Genomic DNA, 21,691 nt, shown 5'->3' with positions numbered 1-21,691 from the left:
CAGTTTTCAAAATATAATAAGTATGTCTGAATAGGATTGAACCTATTTGAATTTATATTGAATGGGTTTCCTCCAGAAATGCAGCAGGAATTATCTCCATGGCGCAGATTCCCACCACTCGTTGCCTCAGACGTTCCCAAGGGCATTGAAAACAATGGTTGCTTGCTTTTTCAGAATACTTAAAATTTAAATGTAAACATTTTGGAGCACCTTGTCTGTGCCAGATATAGTCGGAGGCAAATAAGGGTCTAGAGATGAGCTTGCCACCTGTCATGTGTTCAGAACTTCAAGGCAAAGCCAACTTGATACAGAAAGTGCAGAGACGAGGCCATGGACATAAGGCCATGGAAAGTGCAGAGACAAGGCTGTGGACATAAGGCCATGGATGCCCAGTGAGGGAAGGATCATTCCATGTGAAGAAATGGGGAGTGACGTTTTCGGAGTGCGTGATTTCAAGCTGGCCTCCCAGGAGTGGTAGTTGAGTAAGCCAGTATTTCTCAAATTTGTCTGATCATAAGGATGACCTGGAGTAATTATTACAAGTATAGATCCTCAGATCTCTCCCAAGACTTTCTAAATCAGAATCTCCAGAGGAAGAGCTTGGGAATTTGTATTTTTAATAAGAGCCCCAAGTGATACTTTACATAGAAAATTGATCATTAATATTGAGCATTGACTGTGTGCCAGACACTTCCAAGCACTTTACCTGTGTTGACTCATTTAGTCTTTGGAGCCACCCTTTGAGGTGAGGCTGTTTTTCATCTGCATCTTACAGATGAGGAAAATGAAGCACAGAGATGTTAAGAACTGGCTGAGACCTAAGAATACAGATGAGAGTTTGACTTGGTAGAGAGCAATAGAAATGGAGGGCATAAGGACAAGAGCGCCACCTGCTGGCCATTTGGGGACCTTCTTCTCAGATGGGTTTTAAAGTGTGAGTTCTAGCTCCCTCCAGCTGTCACTGTCACAGACTGACCTTCTCCAGTTCAGCCCTTCCAGGAGTGTGTGTGTCACGTGGCAGAGGCTGTGGTATGCTGGGCCCCACAGTGCATCCCTGTCTGTCTCCTGCAGGGGTCAGTGACAAGATCCACCTAGCCCACCACTGCTTATCAAACGATAAGTAATAAGTGTTGAGCACCTTCTGTGTGTTAGGCATGATACTTTACAAAGCCTCTTACATTCCTAAAAACTCTATGAGGCAGGGATAGATAAGGAAACTGGGACTCAGAAAGGTTAAGCAACTTGCCCAATGTCACACAGCTCATAAAAGGCAGCAGCAGGATTCAAACTCAGCTCCTTTCCTCTTCGTGAGGACTCTCTGTAGGAGAGGAAATAACCTTGCAAGAGGACAGGTCCAGAACCCACCCGGCCTTGTTCAACTGGTGGACCTACAGGCCACTGCAGAAACATGAGCTTATGACTAGGTGACAGAGAGAGACCCTGTCTCTACAAAACATTAAAAAAATTAGCCAGGTGCGGTGGCACATACCTGTAGTCCTAGCTACTTGGGACGCTGAGGCAAGAGTATCGCTTGAGCCCAGGAGTTCAAATTTATGTTGAACTATGATCACAGAACTGCACTCAAGCCTGGATGACAGAGCAAGACCCTGTCTCAAAAGCGAAAGAAAGGAAAGGAAGGAGGAGGGGAGGGGAGGGGAGAAGGAGGGAAGGAGGGAGGCAAGGGAGGGAAGGGAGGGAGGGAGGGAGGGAGGCAGACAGGATGGAAGGCAGGATGGAAGGAAGGAAGGAAGGAAGGAAGATAGGTAGGTTGGTTGGTTATAGGCCAGGCATGATGGCTTATGCCTGTAATCCCAGCACTTTGGGAGGCTGAGGTGGGATAATCGCTGGAGACCAGGAGTTCCAGACCAGCTTGGGCTCCCCTCCCCTCCTCCTTCCTTTCCTTTCTTTCGCTTTTGAGACAGGGTCTTGCTCTGTCACCCAGGCTTGTGTGATCATAGCTCAACATAACTTTGAACTCCTTGTCTCTACCAAAAAAAAAAAAAAAATTGAAAAAGAAAAACAGAAAAGCAAGCTTACTGATATCTGGGTGCTGCATAAGTTACCAGAGAGATGCTTTAAACTTGCTAAGCAGAGACCAAGAAAGGTGGGTCAGAGGGCTAGGACAGGGGAACAGAGAGGACTCGTGCAACTCAGCTGGCGGGGCCATGCATTTGCACTGAAGGGCAATATGCTGATGGCTGAGACCCCGGGGGCAGTCCCTAGCAGAGCATGCATGCCTGTGGCTGCAGAAGCAAAGTTCACTAGAAATAGCCAGGATCCAAAGCCTATCCAGGTAGAAAGGATTACACAGCTGGGGTAAGGAAGGGGTCCAAGGGAGACCAGTTAATTATGACTCCAGGGAGTAAACGAATACTATAGGCCTGGCCAGAGTAAGCAAATCTGCCACAGCTGTAGGTATAATGAGTTAAAGCCAACTAATTTTGGAAAATTTGCTGAGGCTCATTATTGAAGATTGAAGATATTTTTCCATTCCTGGCTATGCAGAACAAATGCTTGTGGGAACTGTGAGTATTTTGAACTTGAGTTCCCTGTGACTAAAAGACACGGCTAGGGTACAAGAATGTTCCCTTAGGCATGTGTGGTCATTTGAGGGAAAGAGACTGTTTAGAGGGCACTGTTTTTGCTAAGAAGATCATGTCTGGATCTCTGTGTTCACACCCACCTCTGAAACTGCCTAGTGTAGATGCTTCCCTGAGTCCCCAGCAGCTTAGAGGGTGCAGGGCAGGGTTCCCTGACGGGAAACCAGGAGGCCCTGACCCTTCTCCCATGTTGGAGGGTGGGGATTCAGGAATTGCCCATCACCCCCATTCCCTGGGCTTTCCTGCCAGTTTCTCCTACCCCCAGCCTACCCTGGCCAGACTCCCTGCCAGCCTGGCCTCCATGAGCTTGTGGCCTGACCACCCCGTACACATGTTTCCGCAGCGTGTCAGGAGGTGAGCTGTTTGAGCGCATCATTGACGAGGACTTTGAGCTGACGGAGCGCGAGTGCATCAAGTACATGCGGCAGATCTCAGAGGGGGTGGAGTACATCCACAAGCAGGGCATCGTGCACCTGGACCTCAAGCCGGAGAACATCATGTGTGTCAACAAGACGGGCACCAGGATCAAGCTCATCGACTTTGGTCTGGCCAGGAGGCTGGGTAAGGCTCATCTGCCTCTCCCATGGACACCAGTGTATATTGCAGTGGCCGTTTCCTCTCACACTGAGTGTGAGAGGAAACATACAGTATTGGGGTTAAATCCGAGACCATGAAGACTTCTCAGGTTCGAATCCTACCCCTACCACATACTAGATGTGACAGTAAGCCTCAAATTCCCCATCAGAAAAGTGGGATCATAGTAGGACCTAACTCACAGATTTGTTAGGAGGATCAAATGTGTTAATATAGGTAAAGGGATGGGAAGAGTGCCTTGCACATAGTGAGACTGCTTAGGTGTTAGCTGTATATATGATGATGATTATCCCCTTTTGTTTTTCACTCTGGTGCCATTAGCAGCAAAAGTCATTTTGGTGATGGTGGCTCTGCACATCTGCATCATACTGTACAGTCTCTAGAGCACTTTCACATAAAAAATAATCCCTATGATTCTCACCATGAGGTGAGCAGGGTAGATTTTATGAGCCCCAACTTGTAGACTAGGAAACAAAGGTTTACAATAGCTTTGCCCAGGAGGTCCCACTGTGAGCCAGGGGATGTGCTGGGATTGGAACAAGGACCCCAGACCTTGCTCAGGGTGCTCTGCAGCACCTCTGATTCTTGTGCTAGCCAGGAGAGAGGTCACAGAGGGGAGGCGGTCAGGGTCTCAAGGCCAGCCCTGAAAGCCCTTTGGTAGGTGCCTGCCTGGCTCACATTCCGCCTGCATCCAGCCTGCCTCTGCAGCCCTTTGATGTCCCAGTGATTGAGGAAACAGCTTCATCCTCCCTTCTCAGCCACTGCCCTGCTAGCAAGGAGCCCTAGGGCTGGGGTGAGCTGACTTTATTTCACCACCCTGCGGGGAGTAGAAAGGAGGGACCAATAAACATCTCCCAGGACGCTCAGTGCTGGCTGAGGCTGTGTTGGTCATAAAGAGGAAAGGGGCAACGGGGGGCGAGGTTCCGATAGACCATGACTGGTCTGGTGGTCAGCGCAGTCAGGTGAGAAACCTGCCTCGGCACTGGGCGCGTGTGCCCGCTCTGCTCACTCCTGCTAACAGGACAGGAGGGGCAGTGTCTGGCGTACAGGGCCTGCCTTTGAACAGTGACCATCAATAAATTAAACGAATAGAGAGGCTGCTGTCCTCACGAGTCAGCACTGTCAGAGCCCAGGGAACACAATGTCCAGGTTCCACTGGTGAGGGATATTGTGGGAACAACCGTGTCCATCAAGGACCAGAGAACTGAGAAGTGGCTAAAATGTAGCAGAAAGGGCTGAGAGGCAGGAATTGGAGCAGAGCTTTCACATCTGAGGGCTGTTAAATGCTTTGTTTTAGAACATTTGCTGTGAGCTCTGTGAAGTTAAGCAAGACCAGATATAGCCCACAGGTACCTGCCTTTTGCACATATTAACAGGCATCTCTGGTCCTTTATGGCCAAAAGGTACCACCCTGGGGTTGAAGCCTCTCCCGACTACCCTCCCAGCAGCTCCTGGAGGACAGCCATGAAGCTGTGTGAGGAGTAGGAGAGGCAGGAGGGAGGAGCGGTGGTAAGCATGGCTCAGGAGTTAGACTACCTGCGCTTGAGTCCTGACCACCACTTGTTAACCGGGTGGGGAAATCACTGCACTTCCCTGGGCCTCACTCACGTCCTCAGTAGCGCGGGCATTATGCCTACCCCTTAGGGTGGGTAAGAACCCTTATAAAGCTGCCGGTGGGGTACATAGGACATAGTGAATGCTAGAGATTATTATTAAGCATAAGTCACAGTCCCTGCCTAGGGGAACTAACTCATGAGAGAGACAGACTCACAAAAAGACCATTCAGGGGCGGGTGCTTTAACGGCCTCTTCTCCCCCTGCCCACCCTGCACAGGACATTTGAGGTGAGTGTGCAGTTTGTTGGTTTCACTGGCGTGTTGACACACCTGTTTAACAAAGAGGTCAGATGTCTCTGTGCCTGTTCTCTGTGCCGAAGCCTGTGTCTGGCCCCTCCCAGGTTGGGGTCAACACACAGATTTGGGCAGCTGCTGGCCTCAAGCTGGCTCCATGATGTGCTGGCAATTCATCCCTCTCCATCCTGGTTTCAGAGAACGCGGGGTCTCTGAAGGTCCTCTTTGGCACCCCGGAGTTTGTGGCTCCTGAAGTGATCAACTATGAGCCCATCGGCTACGCCACAGACATGTGGAGCATCGGGGTCATCTGCTACATCCTGTGAGTCCCGGGGCACTTGGTGGACCGGTGGACCACTTGGTGGACCGGTGGGTGGGGGCTGAGGGTTCCACAGGAGGGTCCCCAGGCTGCCCTGCCGTTGTCATGATGGGGAGCCACCCCAGAGTCAGGAAGGTGGCAGGCTCCCCTCCCATCCCTGGCAGCCCACCCTGCTCCTGGGCTCCCAGGAAGTCAGTAGCATGCATATTCTGTAGCATCATGTAGCTACACATGCCAAGATCCCCATTCTGGGCGCTCACCATCCCCAAGGCTGGCCAGCCTGGGGCCTTTGGTCAGGAGGGTGGGAAATGTGGCTGGCACCAAGTAATAAAACCTCACTTGTGTGGGTCCACAAAGAAGGAGGGCAGGAGGCCAGGGCCGAATCTCTGGGCATCCTCATTGTCTTCAGGGCATAGCACTCCATCCCCATGGCATGGGGACCCCAACTACCAGCCTCATCTCTGAGTCTAGTATATGGATGAATTAATAAACACTATTGATGATCGAGCCTTCAATGGGACTAACAGATAAAAGAAAGTAACACAGTAATTAGAACTGAAAAATCAGGTGGGAAATCCAAAGCCATTTCAATGAACAATAATGCAGGAGAGGGGAGGCCAGCCATCTAGGCCGGCGCTTCACAAACATTAGCATGCCTGACTCACCTAGGCGGCTACTTACATTGCAGGGTTTTTGTTCAGGTCTGGGTGACCTGGAAAGCCACATTTCTAACAGGCTCTAGGTTTGCGAATGTGCTGGTTCAACGACTGCGCTCTGAGTAACAAGGCTTGAGAACACTCTCTCGGTGGGGTCTGGCTGCTTTAGTCCCTGAAGCCCCAGGGTGCGGACAGTCATTAGCCGCAGAACTTGTGTGGCAGCCCCTGAACCTGTGTGGCCACATGCAGTTATGGGATGGTGTCCCCAAAGATGCAGATGCGTATGCTTTCATTTGATAATGTTTTTACTGTCAAAACAAAAGGAAAAATTTACCATTTTCATAGAAAATGAGGAAGACCTCTGTGAATACTTTCTTAGACCCCTGGGGCCTTCAGACTCCAGTGTGAGAGAAGGTTCTGGGCGATTTGCACAGCCAGGTTTAGAAACCAGTGTTACAAAAACTTTAGCAGAAGTGGGGTGACTTTTGTGCAATGTGACTTTTTCACATGCTCAGGAGCTTTACTCACTGTGGCCTGTTAGGACAGTCCCCTCAGTGGAACCTGTGCCACAGGCATTGTAGCCCAGACAGTTATCCTGTTTCCTGCCTGGGATTAGCCCCACCACCACAGCCTTCCCCAGATCAGCAGAAAAACCATGGGCCAGGTGTACATTTCCCTGCCTGTCTCCCTGCCCCGCCCCCTCTTGGAGAAGGAGCACTGACAAGACAGCAGCTGGACTGGAGCTTGACTCCTGGCTCCCTAGATAAGTAAGGAACAGCAGGGTAGGGGGCAGGGCCAGCCTGCCCCTTTCAGGGCGGCCCCAGGCCTGGGCAGTGCTAACCTCTGGCCCTGGGAAAAACACCAGACCCTTGAGAAGCAGTCCTTGGTCAGCTCTCTCTGTTCAGCCCCAGCTGCCCTGTGGGCTGGCTTGGTCCCAGGGTCCCCCTCCAGCCGTCATGGAGACTTGCCTTGCTGTTTATTCTTCAGTGGGTTTTCCCACTGCCATGGCGTCAGGATCTTCTGCAGCTACAGATTTTCACATAGGACCTTGTTTGATCCTCAGAACAAACCCAAGAGTGGGTCATGGCAGGGATTCCATCTTCATGTGGCGTTGAGGTGACAGGGGCCAAGGAAGCCCATGTGGCTGCCCACTTCCCACAGTCGGGCCAGGGGACCAGTCGTCCCAGTCTGCCAGGATACAGGACTTTTGGTGCTAACATGGGAACAGTCTCAGGCAAACCAGGACAGTTGGTTTCTTTACTGGTTAGTAACAGAGCAGTGACTAGACTGCTCACTAAGTTTTCACCGGTGTAACCTCTACCCGGATCAAGAAACCAAGCACTGCCAGGCCCCCACAGCCCTCTGGCACCCCTCGCTGTTACCAACCCCTAGAGGTTACCGTTATCCTCATGGCTAATGTCAATGAAATCATACAGAAAGAAGTGTCTGGCTTTTTTTGCTTGACATCGTTTGCGAGATTCATTCATAGTACTATGTGTCATTGTAGACTGTTTATTCTCAGTGTTATGTAGTATCCCATTGTGTGAATATAATCCAGTTAATTTATCCGTTCTGCTTTGATAGGCTTTTGAGTGGGTTCCAGTTTGGCCATTGGAAGCATTCTGGTTCACGTGTTTCAGTGAATATATTTGTACATTTCTGTTGGATATATAATCTAGAACTAGAATAACTGGGTTATAGGGCACTTTATTGTCAAATGAGAGTTCTTTTAGGTGGAGGAACATAGTAATTTGGGCACTATGCTACCTTGTTTACCAGATTACTTTTAAAGCAAAGACCAAGAACTAGGGCAGAGTTTTGGAAATGGGGAGAAGATAGTTTTGATGCTGCCGGTGCTTGGGCAGAAGGGTGTCAGGAGGGAGGAGGGGTGTGTGTGGCAAGGACCCAGGCCAGGTGGCACAGACTCAGCCTGGATCAATCCTGTGCCACATCTTAGCTCCTGGACCCCCACTGTGAGCCACTGCCCTCTGGGGCTTTTCCAGGCTGGCTCTCTCAGCATGGATGGAAGTCAGGGAGTTCCCCTCCCAAGCCAGGGCTCTCAGCAGAGAGTGGTGCTGAAAACAAACATTGGTGCCAAGGAGATGGTTTCCTTTAAGCGCCTGCTATGCAGAACTCTGGAGCCACTGCTGAGAGCACCCAAAAGAGGCTCTCTGGTGGCCCTCATGGCATCCTCTGGCCCACTCTATCCCTCTCTTTGGAGCCTAGTCATCTGTCAGGCAGTCCCTGTCAGGGCGACTTCTACCTTTGTTCCAGAGAGCCCCTCCTGTTCTCCTTTCTGGGGCCAGTGAGAGATGGAGAGGCCAGGGAGTTGGAAGGGAAGGCAACAGACCGTGTCACCATAGGACGATGTGACTTTACTCTCTCCCACCCAGCCCAGCCATCAGGGCAGTTCCTGGCCTTATAGGGAAGGAGCAGGATGGGGTCGTGGAGCCCCCACACTCTTACCCTGGATCCTGAAAGGAGATAGTAGGTTGTGTGAGTACCTAGAGACCTTCTGAAGTTAGCAATAGCCATGTGGTTTCTGGCAAGAAGCGAGAATACCAGAGAGCTGGAGGCCACACTTCCATACGGAAGAAATCCTAAGCCCATCTCCGTTTAAGAGCCCTCCTCCTGCTGCTGTCTCCCTCCCCTACTTCCTGGACTTGGTACTCCCTTGCTGCCTGTGGGGAGGCCACAACAGCTCTTCTCCAAGCCGTTCCCTCACCCTACTCCACAATGCCTTCTCTCCCAGCCTCCCTCAAGCCAGAGTGAACCAGCAGTGGCTGCTCTGCTTCCTCCTCCTGCCTCTTCCTGACCAGGCCCAGCAGCACAGCCTTCCCATTCATGCTTGTTTGTCCAACACCCACCGTGGTGCAGACAGCTGTCAGCTGTCCCTCCCCACCCTGGTGTGTGGTCGGGAGATGCCAGGAGGGAGGAGAGGTGTGTATGGCGGGGAGGCAGGTCAGCTCTTCTGGTGACAGCTGCCCAGTCAGCTGAGGAGCGGTCACAGTGCCGGGGCATCGGGGGCGTCCTCAGACCGGGGTCTGACTGCAGGGCTCCTCAGCAAGATCCAGTAACCTCTGCCTTCCCGACCTGGGACTGCCGCTGCCCTCTCTGCTGCTGAGCCTGGAAATACGCTCTGATTCCAGCCCTAGGATCCCTGTTCCCTCCCCAAGCCCAGCCACCACCTTCAACTTTTACTAACACAACTAAACCCCAGGTCGCTGCTTCCTCGGCCAGTCCACAAAATGATGCACAGCTCTTCCTGTGGACCTACTCAGCCCTCTCAGCTCTCCCACCAGAGTATCAGATGGCTAATATGGATAAAAGACTAACCCCTTCCTAGCAGTCAGTAGTTCCATTAGCAGATGTGTGGTCCCCTTAGCTGGCCACTGGTACAGTCGGGGCATCTGTCTGCTGCTTGAAACAACACAGAAGCCAGGTGCAGTAGTGTGCACCTGTGGTCCCAGCCACTCAGGGGGCTATGATGGGAGGATCACTTGAGGTCAGGAGTTCAAGACCAGCCTGGCTGATATAGCGAGACCCCCATTTCTTAAAACACACACACATACATGCACACACACACACAGAAAGTGTAGTCCAAGAGGCATTTCTGCACCCTCTGCTCTCCTAACCTTCTGCCCCCACAGCCAAACAGGCCTCCACATCAGATTCCCTTGGGAAATTTCTTTTGCATTGAGCTGAGAATTAAGAAATCAGAATGCCCTGCATTCATGACCATTGTGTTTCATCAGCACAAAGACTAATATTTGACCATTAAAAATCAACATGTAGAGTCTGGCTGTACTTGATACATCCAGTGAAGAAAAAGTAAAGCATCCAAGGACTTGCCCAGACTGATTACAATTTTGTGAAAAACAGATCAATCCATTAGTTAAAAACTAGATAAGACCAGGGAGATAAAGAGGTGTTTTAATGCTAACATTATTTGTTGACCGGTTGATTTTTTTAACAAATAATTACTGTTATCTAGCTGGGCGCAGTGGCTCATGCCTATACTCCCAGCCCTTTGGGAGGCCAAGGTGAGTGGATGGCCTGAGCCCAGGAGTTTGAGACCAGCCTGGGCAACATGGCAAAACCCCATCTCTGCAAGAAATACATAAGGTAGCTGGGCATGGTGGTGTGCGCCTGTGGTCCCTGCTACTTGGGTGGCTTAGGTGGGAGGGTCACCTGAGCCTGGGGAGGTTGAGGCTGCAGTGAGCCATGATCATGCCACTGTATTCCAGCCTGGGTGACAGAGCGAGGCTCTGTCTCAAAAAAAATAAAATAATAATAATAATAATTATTATTATTATTATCTAAATAAAAAGACAAGGGTGGGCACAGTAGCTCATGCCTGTAATGCACTTTGGGAGGCAGAGGTGGGAGGATTGCCTAAGCTCAGGAATTTGAGACTAGCCTGGGCAACATGGTGAAACCCCATCTCTACCAAAATACAAAAAATTAGCCAAGTGTGTTGGCACGCACCTGTGGTTCCAGCTACTCAGGAGACTGAGGTGGAAGGATTGCTTGAGCCAGAGGTTCGGTGAGCTGAGATCGCACTACTGCACTCCAACCCGGGCAATAGAACAAGACCCATCTCAAAAAAAAAAAAAAAATTAAAAGACATGATCCCTTATGCAAATTCTGGCAATAAAGAAAAAGTTCCCCAAAAAGGTTTTTAAAAATCCTGTAAAACCCCACCACCCAGCAACAGCATTACTGAAAATTCAAACACCCTCTTTGTCAACATGCTGTGTATGTATTATATTTTTTATTCTAGACACGTGCTCTTTAATAGGGAGAATGCTGGGGGAACTTGGGCAGGCAAGGAGCCAGGCAGGGTGAGGAGAGTATTTCAGATGGATAGGCTGCCAGAAAGGAGGAGTGCCAGAGGCAAGGAGGCTCTCCCTGACTGTGCCCAGAGTTGCAGAGATTAAGACCTATCTTTGCAGGATTATAGTTCCTAATAAGGAAAGGAGGTTTGCAGAAGGGGAACTTTCTGCATTCCACAGCAGGGTTGTTTGCTTTTCCTGCCATCTTTTGGAGTACTGCCGGACATCCCCCCTCTCTGTTTCCAGTGGAAAATGTAAAGAAGCAGCAGGTGGCTGACAGGCAAGAGATAGGCTGCTTCCTGATGGGGCTTGCATGGGCCACATGGGGGTCAGGGTCACAGAGACAGAGAGAGCTGGGAGGCCCCTAGGAAATCTAGCCCAGTCCCCTTGATGTATAAAAGGAGAAACTGGCTAGGTGTGGTGGCTCGCCTGCAATCCCAGCACTTTGGGAGGCCGAGGCAGGCGGATCATGAGGTCAGGAGATCGAGACCATCCTGACGAACACTGTGAAACCCCGTCTCTAATAAAAAGACAAAAAAAATAGCTGGGTGTGGTGGTGGGCACCTGTAGCCCCAGCTACTCGGGAGGCTGAGGCAGGAGAATGGCACGAACCCAGAGGGCAGAGCTTGCAGTGAGCGGAGATCGCACCACTGCACTCCACCCTGGGCAACAGAGCAAGACTCTGTCTCAAAAAAAAAAAAGAAAAAAAAAAAGGGGAAACTGAGGCCCAGAGAGGAGAAAGGAGCAGCAGATAACAGTGCAGACTTGGGGACAGGTAAATGCCCACCCTTCCCTCATGGGGACATGACCGAGAATGATTCTCTTTGCCTTCTTAAAATATAAATCAGGGTCTTGCTTTAAAAAAAATCCCATCCACAAAAATCTATTATTCAGAAACACAAATATGTTGATTAGGATGAGATAATTCACATTGTAAAAGCTTTCTTCTCTTTACAAAAGGTTTCACCAGAGGGTTCCTCCCATGGCAAGCTTTTTCTCCCAATATTTCAAGTGGGGTTTGTTCTGTCAAACTCAACCAAAGCCTTACTCCTGAAGCTGTCAGTGCTTGGCTTATGATGATGGATTCATAAGCATTTGAGAGAAGGGACATTGGTAAAGCCCTAACTTGACAGGTTGATGGCAGGAGGGCCCCAAACCCATCTCTCTCTTTTTTTTTTTTTTTTTTTTTTTTTTTTGAGATTGAGTTTTGCTTGTTGCCCAGGTTGGAGTGCAATGGTGCGATATTGGCTCACTGCAACCTCCACCTCCAGGGTTCAAGCGATTCTCCTGCCTCAGCCTCCCGAGTAGCTGGGATTACAGGTGCTTGCCACCATGCCCAGCTAATTTTTGTATTTTTAGTAGAGACAGGGCTTCACCGTGTTGGCCAGGCTAGCCTCAAACTCCTGACCTCAGGTGATCCATCCATCTTCGGCCTCCCAAAGTGCTGGGATTACAGGCATGAGCCATCACGCCTGGCCCCTAGACCCATCTCATGCGGCTCAGCTGAGATCAGGGCAGGAACAGCTATATAATTTGCAACATAAAAGGTGGGGCCACTTGTTCAAACCTTATTGAGAATCTTGAGATGACAGCAACAGAGCATTAAACCAAGCACAGGGCCTGTCTAAGGGTGGGACTGTGGGCAACTGTGCTGGTCAAACACCCATGAGGCTGACTCACAAGGCCCGCATGAACAGTGGGGTGAGTTGTTGCTATGAAGGTGAGGTGCACAGAGGTGAGAGGTAAGGTCAATAAGCCACAAATGTGATCTATTTTGTTTTGAAATTCTTTACCTTATAAAGTTTATTTGACTTAAGCTGCTGGTCACAAAGTCATTCCTGCACTCACAGCTTGGTGGGGCAGTGGAGGAAACCCAGCAGAACTGCATGAGATCTCCAGGCATGGACTGCCTCCTTACTGTGGACCAGGCCTGGTGCCAGTGCTGAACACTGCAATTTACTTCATCTTCACAGAAATGTTAGGATAGTATAGCATTTAAGAGGACAGGCTCTAGAGGCAGATACCTGGGTTCCAATCTCACTGGCTGCGAATCTTTGGGCAGGTTACTTGAGCCTGGGCTGTGCCTCAATTCCCTCATCTGTAACACAAAGTTATAAGAATTACCTGCATCATAGGGCAGTGTTAAGATTAAGTGAGTTCACTTGTTTTAGGCACTTGACCCAGTGCCTGGCGCATAGAAAAAGTTCAATGAATGTCTGCTGCCATCATGATGATGAGGATGAAGAAGTCACCACCCTATAGTTAAATGGCAGCTTCTCCATTTTAGAGGAGAAAACTGACACAGATCAGGAAATTGTCCAAGGCCATCCAGCAAGCGGAGAGGCTGCACTCTGTCCTCTGCCATGGCACCTCATAGGGAAGTTTTCTAGTTTGGCGTAAATGCCTCAAGTTCCCTGAACCTACATTGCTGATTCAAAGTCTGCCTATCCACTGGGCACACACTTCACTTGCTGAGCCTCTCCTATTTGCTGGGCCCTCTTCTTGGAGCTGAAGGTGTGTGGAGAGAGGTGGGAGGGAGGGGACAGAAGGGTGCAGTAGTGATCACTACCATGTGCCCAGTCCACAGAGAGGAGGCAGGAGCACGGGAGGAAGGGGCTTGGAGAAGGCTCTAGCCTGGGCTTTGGGAAATAATAGAAGACCGGGACAGAGGGACTTATCAGCCCTGCCCCGTACCCTGCAGAAGCCCATAATCTAAAGCCAACCCGCTGCACCTCAGCCTCACAGGTAGGTGGTGCCAAGAGGCAGGTGACCAAGAAAAGACAGGGCTGTGAACCACACCCCCTTTTCTTTCCACAAGTGGAAGAAAGGCAGGTGCAAGGCCCACAGAGCATGAGTTTGGGGGTGGGGAGGCTGGCCGGCCCTCGCCTTTGACCTCAGTTAGCACTCACCTGGTCGTCGCGCCCTCTCCTAACCACACCTGCTCTCCTGCTCTTGTCTCTCCAGAGTCAGTGGCCTTTCCCCCTTCATGGGAGACAACGATAATGAAACCTTGGCCAACGTTACGTCAGCCACCTGGGACTTCGACGACGAGGCATTCGATGAGATCTCCGACGATGCCAAGGATTTCATCAGCAATCTGCTGAAGAAAGATATGAAGTAATGAGTTGGGATTTCAGTCTTTGCTTCCCTACTCCCTGCCCAGTGTTGGGAAGCAAAGGGGGATTCCTTTGCCTGTTGGGGCGCCCTCCTTGCCACCCCGCCTTGGGTCGTTCCTAGCATTCCCTGAGGAAGGGAGGGTGGGCATGGTAAGAGACCCGAGTGCATGTGGGTCGGGGAGGCGACTTCCTAGGCCCTGGCCCCTGGAGCTAGACATGGGATTCACCTTCAGAGGCTCAGACACCTGACTTGAAAAGCGACACTTGACCACGTTGCAGAGCGAGGGGCAGCTGTTCTGTATGAATAATGACTGCCCTTCTTATTTTCTGGATACAGTTGTGGCCAGCCACAGCCCTCTTCAGGGGCTGCAGGGGAAAGACCCTCTCAACAAGCAAGAGCAGAGGACACGGGCATCTTAGAACTTCTCTGTGGGTCCTGATCATATCCCCAGATTATTATTATTATTCTGGCTTAGTTTTTTTTTTAATATCTCAGTTATTTAATAACTGCCTGCTTGAATACAGCCAGGTACCTTCTAACATCTGGCCAAAGGGAGGCTATGATCACAGACCACTGGGCTTAGCCCTCTCCCAGCTCTTCCTCTGTTGAGGTTCCCCACCTGTGCCTGCTGCAGCTGTGAACACAGGGAAGTGAACAGTAGGAGGTCAGCATGCATGGGCTGTGGGGAAAGGTCAGGCACTCAAGCCCTCCGGGTTTCAGTAGAAGATTGGAGCTTGAAGTTGTAGAGGAGACCAGAGTGGGAGGTTGGCTGAAGGTGGGCAGTGGGTGTGCCTAGACAGAATCTCCTGGAAGGAACTGTCCTGGGCTCTGCATGTGTAGGGAGAGCTGCCCAGGGAAAGGGAGCAGTGGGACTCAGGTGAGAACAGCTGGCCTATTGGGCAGCTCACCCACTCTGCAAATAGGTGACTAGATGAGGCAGGGTCTGACTGTAGGGGTGCTGAGGAGCTTGGAGCTATACTTGGCAATCCCAGGGAGCAGTTGTAGCCTTGCCAAGAAGGGTGGTGTTGACATGGGTGACGTGCTAGAGAGAAGGGGAGGGGCCTGGCTCCAGGGCAGGCAGGAGGCTCTGCACTCCCAGGTGATTTTGCAGCCTTGCGAGGCTGCCGATGGCTCCCCCGAGGAAGAATGGCTGTTCGGGGCAGGAAGGTGCAGTTAGTTGCTGAAGGAGCAATACTGGAGTGTCTCAGATGGCTCTGTCAGGCTTTCCTGTGATGCACCCCACTCTCAGTCCTTTTTAGCCAGTTCAGGGCCAAACTCCCCTAGAGGCCACATTCTACACTCCTTGACAATGAGATCTTTTTAGCCTTTTGCTGTCACAGTCTGTATCAGAAATGGGCATGACCCAAGGAGAACTGAGATACTGTGGGAAGTCTAAATTCTCTTCCAATATGAGGGACCCCCACACCCAAGGTGCCTCAGGAGATGGAAACCTCCTCAGTAACTCTGGTACAAGGATGGCTTTTGTCCTCCAAGCTTTATTCACTGAAGATTTGGTAAACAAGGTATTGTGTGTGTATATATCTTATTTTCTCATCTGACCTTGAATTAAGTCAGTAACAGGCTGTATTGGATCCCTCTGTGCTCATAAAATGGATTCACCAAAGAACTGATCTTATTCAAATACACCAAGACACTAAATTCCCATAAACTCTTATACCCAGCCTCTCTTCTACCAGAAATCACCACCTATCAGCACTTTAAAAAAAAATTCCTTCCTCCTATAAAAGTAATGCATGAAAAGTATAGAGGATTTGAAGAATATAATAAAATTTAAATCATCTATAATCCCTTTATCTAAAGATCACTACATTTTGCTATACTTCTTTACAGTCATTTTTCTATGTATGTTAGCATTTGGTTCTTTAGGCTTTCTTAGTCCTGTTACAGTTAAGGCAATGGCTCTAAAATGTTTCTAGATCCCCAGAGCTTTCAGAAAGATGAAGTGAGTTTCAGTGCAGTTCTAAAGCAGTCATAATTCATAGGTTATAGGCAGGACCTACTTCTTTGAGTTGTAACAGGAAAAACCTGATATTCAACAACACCGTAAGACATTAAACATGGAAGTTCAGTGATTGTCGGAGATTTTATCCTAGGGTTTAACTCTCCCCTCCTCCAGATAGGGTGGCAGGAAGGAGGATTAGGCTCTGTGGGCCCCAGCCCTCATGGGAGCAGCAGAATGACGCCACCCTGGAATAGGGTGCCAGCCGATCCCAGAAACGTCTGTCCTGCAGCACTTACTCTTCCTCGATCCCAAGAGCAGGCCATGGAGCCCAGTCACTTCCTTGGTGCTTGGGCTTTCATAACACCAACCCATGCTGGTTCTGGTTAGTGTGACCCAGACCAAGTGAGGAGAAAGGTGAAGAGCACAGTGATCCTGATCACGGTGGCTGGTCCGGGAGCAGGGGGCCCTGGGCTCTGCCCTCGTGACCACGGACAGGTGGCCTCCCATTTCTGAACTAACCAGTGGTCTCTGAGGTCTCCTCCTGCACAAAAATCTCCTGATCTCTGCCTCTGTCAGAAACCGCCTGGACTGCACGCAGTGCCTTCAGCATCCATGGCTAATGAAAGATACCAAGAACATGGAGGCCAAGAAACTCTCCAAGGACAGGATGAAGAAGTACATGGCAAGAAGGAAATGGCAGGTAATGCGAGGGTCAGTTTGGACTGGGATGTTGCCCCTCATATTTGTGTTGTTCAAGCCACTTTCATTCCCAGCTTGCCCTGGCCTCACACCAAGAAAGTTTAAATTTATTTCTGAAGTAGTCTGGGACCAATTTAGGCAGCTGATTAAGGTACAGTGGTGTGCTTAGTCCTGAGTGCAGAGTCCCTTTCTCGAGGAGATGGGATGGATTCTTAGCTTAGCTGTCTCTCTATTCCTGCTCACCTTTGCCCCAGGGGACCGTAAACCCTTACTCAGGTTAAGCCAATGACATTTTGTGTCTTCATGGCTTGGGATGAGCAACATCACTTTAAGGTCCATTTGTCAACCCTGAGAATGGGATGGTAGTATGGTGGTCTCACATTTCTTTATGATGAAGGAGGAGGGCACATGATCTAAAGACAGAGACATGGTCCCACCATCTAGGAAGGTTGTATGTTAATAGCCATGTGTCCTTAGCAAATGACGTAACCTTGCTGTGGATTTTTCTCATCTATAAAGCGGGGATAATAGTGGTACCAACTTCACAGCATTGTTGTGATAATTATGAGAATTACATGAGATCATCCTCATGTGGCCTTTAGTAGTACAATGCCTGGCACATGGTGAGTGTCTAGAAGCGATCCCAGTCGCTAATAGGTATTAAGGTAGGCCATCTGTCAGGGACAATTTAAAGCAACTATCTATGCACTAAATCTTTTAACCCTAGGAGGCAGGTACTATTATTATCCCCACTTTACAGACAAAATTGAGGCAGAGAAAAGGTTAGGAAAACCATCCAGGATCACACAGCTAATGAGCAGAAGGGCCAGCATTCAAACCCAGAGCTTGACTGCAAAACACATAGTCTTAACCCCAAGACTGCCTCTGATAAAAGGCATGGGTGGATAAAATTATTATCCAAAACCACAGTTTATCACCATCATCACCTATTTTATCATTTTTATTACCACAATTAGAATTACAATTCTTTTTTTTTTTTTTTTTGAGATGGAGTCTCGCTCTGTTGCCCTGGCTGGAGTACAGTGGCACGATCTCGGCTCACTGCAAGCTCCGCCTCCTGGAGTCACGCCATTCTCCTGCCTCAGCCTCCCGAGTAGCTGGGATTACAGGCACCCACCACCACGCCCAGCTAATTTTTTTAGTGGAGACGGGGTTTTTTTAGCTAATATTTTCGCTAATTTTTTTAGCTAATATTTTTAGTGGAGACGGGGTTTCACCGTGTTAGCCAGGATGGTCTCGATCTCCTGACCTCGTGATCCACCCGCCTCGGCCTCCCAAAGTGTTGGGATTACAGGCGTGAGCCACCGCTCCTGACCTAGAATTACAATTCTTAGGCTGCTGGAGAAGACATGGTTTCTTTCATTTTTTTTTTTTTTTTTTTTCTTGAGACAAAGTCTCACTCCATCACCCAGGCTGGAGTGCAGTGGCACAATCTCGGCTTACTGCAGCCTCTGCTTCCCAGGTTCAAGCGATTGAGAGGACATGGTTTCCATACTCAAGAACCACGTAGTGCAATGGGGAACTGAAGCAACTAGACATGAAAGGATATAACACGCACCAAGATGTATAAACTACCTGGATAGTTCTCCATAGCCATGGGTGTGTATGGATAGAACGGACCTGGTCGCAACCAGAGTTGGATGTGATTATGAGGAAATGCTCCCAGGTGCAGGAGTTTGAATTAGGTGTGGAACCTCAGTCAGAATACAGAGAAGAGGACTGCACAGGTGGAGGAGAAGGCACAGAGGTGGGAGCCGGACCCATTGCGGCTGGGCTTGGCTGGACAGGAGCAGAGTCTTTTAGCTGGATATTCAAGGGACCCAGGGGCATTGAGACTTTGCCTGGGTGGCAAAGAAAAGGGAAATCACTGTGTTGGAGGCAACTGGAACACTGGTCATTTACCACACCAGGTGACTAAATCGGTTGCCTCAAAAAGTAGAGTGTCACTCAGAGGTTGAAAGAGGGAGCAAAGGTGAATGGGGGCCACAAGTGTGGAGTTTAAGTGACCACCATCCCGAGCACATATCAGCTGTGCTCCTCCACCATGGAAGTCAGTTCCTGGCTACACCCCTCATGGGAAGGTTTAGGTGGGTCTCCAGGCCTCCCTCAATCGCAAGGTGAGTTGAAACATCTGTAGCTGCTTACCTTTTGGTGCCACTAGGATCTGAGTAGCAAATATTCTTTTTAAAAAAGTGGGGGAGGATCTACAAAATCAAAGTCAGCTGTATTAATAATCCTGTGGCCAGCAGGTCTCAAAGAAATATTTCTGCAAAGGATAGGGAAGCTGATGTCAGGGTGGGGCAGTCCTCAGAGCAGTGAGTCTAAGTGGATATTGCTTGGCTGAAGCTATAGGTTAAGGGGCAGCCTTATCACCTGGGAACGTCTGCAGATGAACTAAAGCCAGGAGGACGCCTAAACCCAGGGGCTAGAAGCAGAGAAGAGATGAGGAAACAGGAGAGGAAGCAAAGGGAATTTTTCAGTTAAATCAGTCAGGGAATCATAGTGGTGCTGATTTTTTTTTTTTTTTTTTTAAGAGACAGGGTCTCGTGCTGTCACCCAGGCTGGAGGGCAATGGTACAATCATAGCTCACTGCAGTCTCGACCTCGTGGGTTCAAGCAATCTTCTCGTCTCGGCCTCCTGAGTAGCTGGGACTACAGGCATATGCCACCAGACCAGCTAATATTTTTTCTCCTTTGGTAGAAACAGGGTCTCACTATGTTGCCTAGACTAGTCTTGAACTCCTGGCCTCAAGCGATGCTGCTGTGTTGGCTGCCCAAAGTGCTGAGTGCCCAGCCTATGCTGATATTTTAATCAATTTTTTTTCTTCTTGTTTACGGCATTATTAGCCATAGGGTTTTCTGGAAGGGCAGGGGACGAAAAGGGTAGAATTCAGAGAATGAACCTTAATTTTATATTTTAGTATAGATGGCGACATTTGGAAATGATTTTTCCACAAAATTGCACACAAAAAGTTGTCCACAAAAATCCCATTCAACAAGTAGTTTCCCTGAAGAGTAGCTTCCCTGGTAACAGCTCTAACCATTTCATGTTACGTTGCTCCCTCAGGAAAACATTTTCTGCATTTTAACTGCAATCACCAGGGCCTTAGCTCCCCTTGGAATATGGGGGTTCCCTCTTGCAGCAGCCAAGGTTCTGTGCAGTGGGGTGGAATGGGAAGGAGTGGGCTGTGGGCGGGGGCAGAGGGAGAGGGGAAGAGCAGGCTCAGGTGGCCCAGAACTCTCTGCAGCTGTGCCAGAGAAGGCACCTTCTTGTTATTCTGGTGTGGTTTTCATAAAAAGCCCTAGAAGGAATGAAGTGACATGGGAACAAATCCCTACAAGCAAAGCTAGGCTGGGTATAGATGACTAATCGTATTACTCATCTTAGAATGAAGTTATTCCGAAAGAAGGTATATTTTAAATTTATATTAAAAGAATTTTACAAAGATATGTTGGAAAGGTGTAGCAATGGGGGCAGCAGGTAGGTTGAGCAGATTAACAGGGTTTCTGCATGTACACTGGAAGCAAAAGACTAGACATCAGAGGCCCGTAGGTAGCCATCTTTATTTTCTGGGAACCATAAAGACCCCAGCAGTATGGACCAAGGGCATTAGGGGAGAAAACACTGGACTCAGTATAGCATGGAGTATTCTTGGCCATCCCATTTGGATGGTATGCACTGCTCAGGGGAAACTGTAGTCTTGGGGCTATTGGTATATATGGGGGGCTTTGATGGGTAACCAGCTTGCTGTATGTTTGCCAGGGAATGTCTTAGTATTGGTGCCAAAAGACCCTAATCCTGGGAAACTCCACAAGCCTGCCTGGGCAAGCCAGGATGGCTGGCCCCACAAGCTCTCCAAGGGGCAGGGAATTTGTGCTGCATGAAGGAGGCTGGTGCAGATACTGCTCACCAGCGACACAGGAACCCAGCCTGGGCAATTGCCCTCAAGCAAGAAAAAGGGAGAAATTACAAAATTAAAACTTGGCTATCTTCATGTTCCAAAAATTTCCAAAGGTCTTTGGTCAGTAAAGCAACAACCAATTGTCAGCTCAAAGGCATAAAACTGGAAGACTAGAACATATTGATATATTCATTTCTAGTTTTGACAAATAACTTCCTCAGCAATTTTTTTCACAAATCAATTTCCAAATATTTTTCTGTGTTTTAGAAATTATATGCTGGATATCTCTATCTTTTAGAAAAGTTCTCCCTATGTGAGACATATTTATTTGTTAATATATTTACTACTTCCTCTGAAATACCATAACTCTTTTGTTTCCTCATTCTGATAGCTTCATTTTAGTCATTTTGTTATGAAATAAAATCTGGAAGAAAAAAGACATTGTCTCGCCACACCACACAGGTGAAGACAGTCCTGATCAGTCCCAATCCTGATGTCTGGAATTGGGGAGCCCATGGGCTCAAGGCAGGTGTTCCTTGCTACACGTTTATGGATATAAACCAGAGTCTTTCTGTAGAGGTCTGGAACTGCAGGAAGATTAGAATCTTCTGTTCCCAGGCTACTGAGGCCCAGAGAGGGGAACTGACTTGCACAAGGTCTCCCAGCAATTAGGGTTAGAGAACTAACCTGTCCCTTGCTGGAAATGAACCCTCTGGGTTTAGAGGCTCCTAGCCCAGGACAAACCAATCTGTGCTGGATAAAGGGAATGGACAGAAGAGAAGGGCTGAGTCTGAGAATCGGGTTGATTAGGAAGCAGGCTGGTCTGACACTGACTACATAGGGAGGGCTGCCATGGCTGGTACCACCTCTTACCTGTTCCTGAGGGCAGGGTAACCTCCCATGGGAAGAAATGGGTCTCTCTACACTCTGGCTAGCACAACAAACAGGTTGAACCAGTAACATCTCCCAGAAAAGCAAGAAAGGTTGCCACGTGGCCTGAGCCTGCAGAGGCATTCTCCGCAGGGCCACACGGTGGTTCTGCGCACAGTTAAGCTGTTCAGTTTTCATCTCTCACCATCTTCCCCTCCTCATCACCTCCACCTGGGACTGCGTGGATTCTGTTCAGCGACCCAGCC

General features: G+C 49.3%; 1 protein-coding gene and 1 long non-coding RNA gene across 16 annotated transcripts in view; one reads left to right on the top strand and one right to left on the bottom strand.

The window, feature by feature from the left end:
* LOC129033025 (uncharacterized) overlaps positions 1-21,691 on the bottom strand; it is a 76,240-nt gene that overhangs the window by 18,496 nt on the left and 36,053 nt on the right. For 2 of the 4 annotated variants that reach the window (XR_008501504.2, XR_008501505.2), the window contains exons 4-5: positions 13,763-13,953; positions 12,626-12,951 (exon numbers count right to left, since the gene is read on the bottom strand). This is a non-coding gene — a long non-coding RNA (uncharacterized LOC129033025). Of the gene's footprint in view, positions 1-12,625; positions 12,952-13,762; positions 13,954-21,691 lie in introns of those variants that run through there. The other 2 variants (XR_008501506.2, XR_010125687.1) reach the window with 2 other exon arrangements.
* Positions 1-21,691, top strand: part of MYLK (myosin light chain kinase) — a 280,357-nt gene that overhangs the window by 249,142 nt on the left and 9,524 nt on the right. For all 12 annotated transcript variants that reach the window (XM_063661671.1, XM_063661677.1, XM_063661676.1 and 9 more), the window contains 4 exons: positions 2,944-3,161; positions 5,242-5,365; positions 13,818-13,970; positions 16,510-16,633. In XM_063661671.1, coding sequence (XP_063517741.1) covers positions 2,944-3,161; positions 5,242-5,365; positions 13,818-13,970; positions 16,510-16,633 — 619 coding nt within the window. The remainder of the gene's footprint in view (positions 1-2,943; positions 3,162-5,241; positions 5,366-13,817; positions 13,971-16,509; positions 16,634-21,691) is intronic.

This window comes from Pongo pygmaeus, chromosome 2 (genome assembly GCF_028885625.2).
Source record: "Pongo pygmaeus isolate AG05252 chromosome 2, NHGRI_mPonPyg2-v2.0_pri, whole genome shotgun sequence".
Classification (NCBI taxonomy): Eukaryota; Metazoa; Chordata; class Mammalia; order Primates; family Hominidae; genus Pongo; species Pongo pygmaeus.
The sequence above is the reverse complement of the archived record's forward strand: the minus strand, read 5'-3'. Positions and strand labels throughout refer to the sequence as shown.